The sequence below is a fragment of the Lycorma delicatula genome, chromosome 13 (assembly GCF_047948215.1).
Source record: "Lycorma delicatula isolate Av1 chromosome 13, ASM4794821v1, whole genome shotgun sequence".
Taxonomy (NCBI): Eukaryota; Metazoa; Arthropoda; class Insecta; order Hemiptera; family Fulgoridae; genus Lycorma; species Lycorma delicatula.
In genome coordinates this window covers 26,470,309-26,480,670 of record NC_134467.1, presented here as the reverse complement: position 1 = coordinate 26,480,670, position 10,362 = coordinate 26,470,309, and the positions used below count along the sequence as shown (strand labels likewise).

The window sequence follows — 10,362 nt, the reverse complement described above, 5'->3', positions numbered from 1 at the left end:
ACATCACATTAAATGAAATTAAAAAAAATGTTTTGAATAATGGAATAAAAAATTGGACAAATTTATTACCTATGACTCAGAGTATTTTGATGAGGATTGAAGTTTTTTTTGTAAAAAAGAAAATAAATAAATACATGCATTAAAAAAAAATTCAGTTATTCTTCAGTACCTCCTTGTATATATTAAAATTATTTTTTTATAATGCACAGTTCTGTGCAAGGAGACCAACCTTTCACTAATTTTTCTTAGTTTTAATATTTTTTTTAATTTGATTTAATATTGCTAACAACAGATACCGCAGATAAAGGAACGTTAACATTCTTAGTTGCAAGATCATAATGAGCCATACTTTTAACTTTCCTCACTCAAATTTTTTTAATTTAAAAATTAAATTGAGCGTAACTAAAGAACAACTCAACCAAACTTCATCAAATCTTCAAATGCACAACTTCAGATATATTACCACAGACTAACTAAATTTCAATGAAATCCATCAAGTAGTTTTCGAGATTTCAAGCCACACATCTTTATACACAGTCCTGTATATAGATATACATAAAATGAAACCTCAACTTAAGCGAATAGTATTTTTGTACTTATACCTGAAAATTCCTTTTCACTCCTCACTCCCACCATGTGACCCACATCATACTTTTCTTTAAAAAAAAAATCGGTAAAAAAAAAAAAACCAGTAGTGATACATAATTCTATTTATTAAACCTTTCTGATACAATTTTACAACTGATAAATTCATTAATCATTTTTAATTCAGATTTCAGTAAATTTCATGATTAATAGCATTCGCCATTATTGACTGTATAATTGCTGGAAATTGCTTGTAAGGCTGCAATAAAACAACATTTTTAATATAATATTTTTTAAGCACATTTCTTATTATTAAATTTAAAAAATCTTTTTCTCCTTAACCTAAGATTCTGTGTTCTATTATTAAAAGAAGTTAAATTTCCTTTTATTAGGCTTAAAAATAAAAGCAATAATAAAAAAAATTCTGTACTGGCAAGCAGCCCTATTTATTAAACTGGTTCTTATTATGTAGCTTTTGATATTTTGGATAGAAACCAGTTGGTAATATTACATGTAAATCATTTCAAATCAAATTTCTTAAATTATTTATCATTAATAAAGTAATTGTGATATCATATTGTGAGAACTGAGAAAATTAAAATACATAGAAATAAAAATTTGTTAATCATCACTAAATTCATGTAATATCAAAATAATGCCAATTTCAATAAATGATGCATCACATGTTTACAAATAGAAATTTCTATCATTCAAATAAGACATTTCTCTGTATAAAACTTTTACCATTAACAGCTGTCAGATGTATCAAATAAAAGAAAATTTTCCACATCGATTGATGTATATTAAAAATAGAACTATCATATAAAATACATGAGGGTAAATTTTTAAACAATTGAAACATAATGTATGTAATGAAAAATTAATAGTTACTGCAACCAGGGTTAAAAACAAAAACTCAATTCCACCCAAATGTAGCAGCAAATAATAGCACAGAGTGATTCAAAGAAACGGGAAATTTTGAAAGTTATGTTGGTAGCCGTGGGCAATTGGAACCACTTGATAAGTGGCGCCAGCCTCTCTAACCTAACCTGCCATTTAGTTGTGATGGATCCTTGTAGTAGTGCGCAACGTGCATTTGCTATCAAAGCGTTTTACAAAAACGATGACAGTGTGGAGGGAGCGCGTAGAGAATTTCGCCATCATTTTAATCCAGGACGGCCAGAAAGTGACCGTGTGGTGTGCTATGTCATCTTACGGTGTTATAAGCCATTATTTTTTTGAGGATGACAACGGTCATGCGATTACAGTGACGTCGGCTCGTTACATAGCCATGATTGAAACCTTTGTTGTGGAACAACAACAGAGATTTCCACCGATTCTTAACACAGCCTGGTTTCAACAAGAAGGAGCAACGTCACATACTGCACGAATATCGATGGCAGATGTACGACAATTGTTTGGATGTGTCATTTCATGAAATGGTGGCATTAGATGGCCTCCCAGATCGCCTGATCTCTCGGCTTGCGATTACTTTTTGTGGGGTCACCTTAAAAGCAAAGTGTTCCACAGTAGACCTGCTACAATGGAAGAACTGAAGGCAAAGATACGAGAAGCAATTGCGGAAATTCCAGTTGAGATGTTACGTCAAACCGTGAACAATTTAACGAAGAGACTTCTTGATTGTTTACGTAGAAGAGGAGGTCACCTGCAAGATGTCATATTTAAAAAATAAACTATATGTATGTATCCTAAAATGGCAACATTTGTACAATTACATGAAATAAAATTCATTTTCTAAAAAAAGTTTTCATTAACGTTATTTAATTTTTTAAATTTCCCGTTTCTTTGAATCGCTCTGTATTACTGAATAAAATTATATTTGAAAAAATGGCTAACATAGCCAATTTACACGTAGTCACTCTTTAAAAAAAAATTTCAATAACATCTGAGCAAATTTGTAAATAAAGTTCCCAAATCAGATGGTGGACCATATTTCTGAGCTCACAACGATTTGTAGATTCCTGATATATATTCCAAAGTAATGACAGTGATGTCGTGTGACATTACTATGAACAGTGTTCATAAAAAAAGTCATCACTCATTTTCTATATGGTAAGCTGCACCATCTTTCTAGACTACAAGTTATCAAAAATCTTGTCTAAAAGTTATTTAATGAATTCATTAATCACTGTAAACATTTGGTAATCTTAAATTAAAAAAAAGGTTCTGAAATGATTCCAGCCTTTAAATCCCATTAATGAATTTCTCTTGTATTTTCATTGTCTCGGATAATTTTCTTGTTAATGTAAATTAAGATGAAATTGGTGTTTCGCTGAAAATTATTTTCATGCAAAAATCGTTGTTATTGCTTCATTTTCAAGTAACCAATCAACAAACATACAATGCTGTGTATCGTCTGTTAATTTTAATTCCTGTGTCAAATGATTTTATCTGTTATGTAAAATTGTTCTTAAAGTTTACTACTATGTGTCGATTTGACCATGCCTAATTGATACATCTGACACTGGTATTAATAATCTTAGATTTTCAGCTATATTTTAATGATCTATGGAAGAGTTTGCATCTGCTAAAGGTCCATCTGCTCCTAATTGACTGTTCCCACCGGCAGACAGGGGATGCCTCCATATCCACCTTGCCTGCTTTCCTGTATACCTACTCCCTCTTCCAAATGAGGAGATCCAGAGGTTACTTAAAAACAAAAATTTAGCAGTTAAATAAGGGAGGAAGATACTGTACTAAACTGAATAGATTGAAAAACCATTAGGAAAGACAGGAATAATTTTAATAACCATTATCAATCAATATTCAGCTTATAACTGTAACTATTTCATGAGAATATGTCATAAAGTTGCATAAAAAAACTTTGTTTTAAAAAAATTCAACTTATAATAAATGAATACTCAATATAGAGGAAAAGTTTGCGAACATGTTCCTATAATATTATAGTGCAATTTACATTTTTTTCATTGATGTTAATAACGATAAAAATAATATGATAAAAACTAAAATTTATAAAGATCATGACATTGATACCAAAATTATGATCTGTTATCAATAAAATAAATAATAAAACTGAACACAACTTACAAGATGTCCGGCTTTAAGTAATGTAATATAGTGTAAGTTATCATAACTTTTTCTGAAACCCAACACGTCACAATAATCATAACTACTGTATCTAATCACTTTATTTGATGCAGTATACCATGATTCCTGACCACTCCAATTCAATGATTTAATCCAGTTCAGTGAACCTACAGGAAAAATAATTAAACAAGTCGTGGCATTTTACATTTCATATGATTTTATAAGAAATGTCATTTTTTATCCTTATGTGAATTCAGCACTTTCATCCTTCTATTAAGTGATAGACTGCATTGTCCTGATTAGATCACTAATTAAAATATTAATAATATATAATTATTAATAATAAAAAAATCATTCATTAACATACCAACATAGTAAGATTTTCATCTAGTTGTCGTAACAACAATCAGTTTTTACATGTAAAACGGTAATACTCGTATATTTACATGATAACGTATTTATTTATTTCACTTTTACAGAATTAATAATTAATGGAGTAATTCTATACTAATTATAATATTACTTAACTTAATCATACTTAATTTAACATTGTTTTATAATACAATTTAATATTTATTACTTAACTTACCTTAATTATACTTAATTTATATTATTTGTAAAAGATGAAAGATTAGGTGTCCACAAGGGTCTTGCTCGTTTTGTGGCACCATCCCTTTTCTATTAATCTTTTTAGTTTGAGTAAGGGGAAAAGTAAACAGTTTTATCTTATATAGGAGGATTAGTTTTGGTTCAATTCATGATTTACTCTGGTGGAAACTTATCTTTTCTGCAGTTAAGTATAGAGAAGATCAATCATCGCCAAATATTTATGTTTACTAATAAACCTTTCATCCAGTGCTACCCGTTAAGTTATATATGTAAAAAATCTATTACTATGTTAAGACCAATAGTATAAAACATTATAATTAACTATATATGTAATCATAAATCATGTAATTACATGGAACATACTTTCAGCGTCATCAATATTAATTAGCCATCGTCTTAGTAGCTTTAAGAAAGTGTTTAGGTTCCTACTGGTCTTTATATGATTAGGGAGTATGTTATACGATCTAGGAGCAGTACTTGAAAAGAACTTCATATAACTCGTTTTATTTGCTCTGGGGACATATACATTCCTCTTACTTCTAAGTTCGTACTCGGTTATTATACTATCTCTATGACCACTTCTGATAAAGAAAATTTTCATTACTTTATGAACATATAAATAACGTAGCGGTAATAAAGAGAATTCCCTAAATATTGGCAAAGAATGATCCGTAGTTCTATTTTTACTTATCATTCTAACGAATCTTTTTTGGATTTTGATTATGGAATCTAAATTTGTAACATAAGTTCCTCCCCGACAGCTGATGCCGTAGTCTAGTCGACTATGCACAATAGCAAAATAAAGTTTTCTCGTGGTTATTTTTGGGGATAGTTTGTTTAAAAAATAAAATAACCTAAGATAGCTTAAAAGGTTTTGCTTTAATAGCGCAATATGATTCTTCCAGGTTAGACCACTATCTAACACAATGCCCAAGTATTTACAAATATCACGTTGTTCGATCTCACTACATTCTAAACAGTCGGATTTATTTATCACACATTTTTTACATTTATATTTTATTGTAAGTGGCAATTTTATTTTGCCCTTTAAGCAGAAGTTGATATACAAAGTTTTTTCAACGCTCAAGATCATATAATGATTTGAAAAGCATAACTGCAGTGCGTCTAAATCTGATTGCATGTCCTCAGCCACTTCTATTTAATAATTGATAATGAATTCATATGTTCGAAACACTTTTTATGTAGATTGTTATGTTGAGTTTATATTAAGATTGCTATTTTGATGTGTTGTAGGTTTTTGGAGGTTTTTTTTTTAAATTTAATTTGCAATGTATTTAATAGACAATGTATTTAATAAAATATTTATCTGTAATTATCTGAAAAGAATCAGTAGGTGAAGATGTCACATCTGGTACTACTTCATCCTAGCATTCCTCTCAATTGCTTTTAATAAGAAGAATATGTATTTTTCATTTTAATACCGACTTGCTTTTTTGTGATAGATATGTAGATCTCATAGAAATTGGCTCAACAAGGAATCATTTTAAACGAACCTCCAGAACAAAGACTGGTTCACCCACCTCTTCTTTTGATGATTTCTTCATTGTATTCTGGAAAATGTTTCATTCTTCTTTTTCAAGTTGCAACAGTTAATTCATAAATATTTCTACATTTTTCTTAATGCCTGAAATAGTTGATTTTCCTATGTCAAATTCATCTGCTAACAATTTATCCAACACAACATTTTTCAAAAATTTCAACTTTTTCTTTCATTGATAAAACAGTACACTAATTTTATGGCAGATATGACGTTAATAAACCCTAATGATATTGATACAAAGTTAACAGCGCTAGAATTTAATTAATTATCCATATGGGACTCTTAAGATCAGTGAACTTATAGATGTTTGGTATAGGCAAAAAATTGCAGTGAGAAAAACTGAGATTTCATCATAACGTCATGAAAATAATGCAACCTAAACCTACCCTATGTAAAGTTATGAGACTTAAAGGTAACAAATAAAAATCATTACATCATACTTCATGCTTGATCAATTAATGTGTTTCCCATCAATCTTCTCAGAAGATAATTTTATAATTAGTTTAACTCAGGGTTAAATTAATGTATATTTTGTACTATATGAATTGCAAAAAATCAATTTAAAAAAGTTAAAAAAATAGATAAAAATATATTTCCTGTTGAATCAAGATTTAATTTGAATAGTATTTAAAATTTTTTAAACAGCGTATAAGTTTTTTTTTTTTTTTAATTGCCTGGTGCATGTACAAGCAGTCCAGATAGTTGGACATCTGGAAAACTGGCATCCCACTGCATTCAGAGAAACGACAAATTAAAGCATCAAAGGTTTGAGAACTTTTCCTTCTATATAACCATTATCCAAATATCTGATATATATATAAACCTCGTGGTTTCTGCAAGTCTGTTACTCATTTCACAAAAACTACTCAACTGATTGAGGTGAAACTTTGCATTAACATAGTTTTTATACTTGTAAAGAACATAGAACTATTACCATTATGAAATGTACCACTGTTTCAATATGGTGGTCATTTTAATGGCTTGCAGTAACAACTAGATTATGTTCCTTGCTGATATTCAACTTTACTATGTCCAAATCATTGTTCAAAGCAAATTCAAACAACACAATTTGAAATTAATTTTTCCAGAAAAAAGAACTCTTGTCTTTTTCAATATCTTTCGGTTGTCAAGAAAAGTAGCTTAAAAATGCGACAGTATGCAGTGTGATGGCTCAACTAATACACCTACAGCCATTGTTACTATGTGTACAATGTGATGCACTGTAACTGGCTGAACCTGCTTCATATTATTTGATTAAAAAACAAACAAAAATTAAAAATGAGAAACAAAGTACAGTCACCTCTTTGTGGGGTTTGTCAGGTAACACTAAGAATTGTGCAAAATATTTTTTTTTTATGTGTGAAAGACAGATAACTACTATTTTTGAGATGTGGCTAACTACTCTGAATCCTGTAAATTTTTAATTGTTATTTATCAGTATTATTCTCAAAGCATGAGGATACTGAACGTAGGGGATCTAGGGAGCAGAGCTCCCTGGCTGGACAGAAAAAGTAAGCAAAGAGAGCACTGACTGGCTAGTATTACATAAGGAAAAACGAATAAAAATAAATTTTATTACCGATACTGTTACATGTAGCGTCAAACTGTGATGTAATGATCACTAACATTAATCTTCTCTCCAATAGGATTTCCACTGTAAAAGAAAAAAAAAGAAGTAATAATAATGTTAATAAATGGAGTGAAGTAATCCTAAAACCTTTCTTGAACTTTGTTCGCAAAAATTGTATCATAAAGGTTAGGTTACTTGAAACTCTTTTTGATCAAAACAAAACTATAATACTTGTTGCCGATAATAATTCAGGTGGAATATTTTATTTTATCAATATATATGCCAGTCATTATTTTTTCCAAATTTTCATATTTCATTTGCTCCAGACAATCACTACCCAACCTGTATCATATTATTTATTTTCTTGAAGAATATCATTTTTTTTACATTACCATACACATTATAATTCTATGACACAGAGAAATCAAACAAAACCTCACTTAACAATTGATATTTTTATAATGTTGTTTTATGATGTAACTTGTCAAAAAAAAATTGTTTCCTAGATTTCCTTCATTAAATCCGATTTTGTTAAGTAGTTACATTAATGATTTAGCACCCCACAAAAAAACAAGTTTTTTCATTATAGGTAAGTCTTTTTTTTAAAACTAAATATCTCTTTACCATATACACAGCCTCTTATGTAATATGAGCAAAAAGAAATCATACTGAATGATAGGAGCTCAAATGGTGGGTGAATCTTCTTGCAAATTGAAGATATTTTGAAAGAGTTGATATAGATATCCAAGGTTGATCCTAATGAGCTGTAGAAATTCAGAAAATGGTTTTGCTGGCATGGTTCAGGGATGACTGTTACTCTGGTTGAGGGGGGGATGACAGGATCTTATGTTCTCTTAGACACCTGTCTAGAAGATTGCCACCTGGCAGTCTCCAGCAGTCCAGATGGAATGAATGTAACCACCGGGTTGGTCTAGTGGTGAACATGTCTTCCCAGATCAGCTGATTTGGAAGTCGAGAGTTCCAGCATTCAAGTCCTAGTAAAGGCAGTTACCTTTATACGGATTTGAATACTAGATCATGGATACCGGTGTTCTTTGGTGATGGGGTTTCAATTAACCACATATCTCAGGAATGGTCAACCTGAGACTGTACAAGACTACACTTACGGTCATATATATCATCCTCTGAAGTAATACATGACGGTAATTCCTGTTTAATTCATGACCTCTTATATTTGACCTGTTTAATGCAGGACCTGTTGAGGCAGTGCATCTTTTGTATCTGATGATAACTCAATTGTATACTAGATATCCTTAGTATATCTACAGAGATGCTACTTATAGACTGAATAATCATTCTGCTTTCTGTCCAATGACTGCACAACAAAACTATTTACCAAATAAATGCCACGCTGTTTATCTCATTTGAACTGTATACCTGATGTACAAATGTGGAATCATTAACAGTATAATTGGCTCATTAACAAAAAAATTATAAGAAACCACTGCAATATTTAAAAAGCTTGGTGCATGAGATGCTTCAAATTTTTGTAAACACCTTGGAAATTTTCAGGATTAATTTGTGTCTCCTGACAAGTCAACAATAATAGATACAAAATTGTTGTAATTCAGATAACTGTTATATTTTCTGCTGATATCACTGTAGTTTTTATTTTGAGTACTGTTTACCTTTCTTAACTTAGAGTACAATAAGTTTTGACAATGGAGTGGTTCTGAAACGCGCCAACAAATGATAAAAGAATGAAGCTAGGAAAGATAAACAGTACTCAACATAGAAACAATAATAGTCAGTTATGACACTTAACACATGTAATCTAACATAGAGTATTTTTTCCCAAAAATTTATGGTAGAACAAAGTTAAAGCTTACATAATTTATTCCATCAGAAATAAAAATTATCTTTCGCTACTTTGGGGTTGGGAAACTGATTTTTCATTATCATGTCACATCTGAATGCAAGTCAAATCTATAAGCTTCCATGTGAAAAACAGAAATGCTATCACTCTATCATGAAGGACAGCATGGTAATATTACATATAATACATAAATAAATATTATAGTAAAACAAAACTACCCTTTCATTTGACAGTATGAGTAAATAAAAAAAAAAATTCATTTTCATTTTTGACTCGTAATATAAAATTTCTTACCTTCTGATATAACTGATTCAAACAAATCATTTCCCATCTTCTGTAAAGCAATATCTTTATTATGATCAAAACTTAAATCACTACTTACGACGCAATTTAATTCAGGTTTAACGATTTTATCCATAAATTTTTTTAAATCACTATTTTCCTCACATTTAACCAACGGATGAAAGTTGATCATATGCTCTAGAAAAGATAATTAAAATAAGATCATGATAATACACAAAATATAAGTGAATAAGTACATAAAACTGAGTAAAAGCTAATTCATATTAGATTACGTAGGATGGGTAATCAACAATACTGTAGTAACATAACCAATTTTCATCATTATCTATAATTTTAGACCATATTGGCAAAAATATATGTCATTTTGAACTAGATAAAGGTAATCTTAAGCTAATTCATGGTAAGCTTAATCACCATGAAAGTGAAATTTATAGAAAACACTAATGACAGAACTTTTATTATTATCTTTTATTGCCAGTTGGAAAGTGTTATACTTTATAGATATTACATAGGGAATCTTTTATTACAATTCAGTTATTATAATGATGTCCTCTTGAGTAAAATATCCTGGAGATAAAATAATTTTTTAATAGGATCACATGGTGGAAACTGACTCATCTAATTTTCAACAAGGGTAATAACAATCTCAAAATTGTATAATCTTTAAAAAATTAAAAAGACACACACAAAAATCACTTGTATATTAATTATAATTAACAGTATACCTTAAGCAAAGTAAGATATTCCCCTGCAAAGTTTAAGTAATGTATATAATGCATTATTTTACTACAAAAAAGGGTACAATAATCTATCATTTTACACTATTGG

General features: G+C 29.7%; 1 protein-coding gene across 1 annotated transcript in view; it reads right to left on the bottom strand.

Annotated features, from left to right (window-relative positions):
- Positions 1-695: 695 nt before the first annotated feature.
- Positions 696-10,362, bottom strand: part of LOC142334090 (uncharacterized) — a 14,240-nt gene continuing 4,573 nt past the window's right edge. The window contains exons 2-5 of the mRNA XM_075381774.1: positions 9,526-9,711; positions 7,404-7,478; positions 3,655-3,821; positions 696-844 (exon numbers count right to left, since the gene is read on the bottom strand). Coding sequence (XP_075237889.1) covers positions 776-844; positions 3,655-3,821; positions 7,404-7,478; positions 9,526-9,711 — 497 coding nt within the window. The 3' untranslated portion in view covers positions 696-775. The remainder of the gene's footprint in view (positions 845-3,654; positions 3,822-7,403; positions 7,479-9,525; positions 9,712-10,362) is intronic.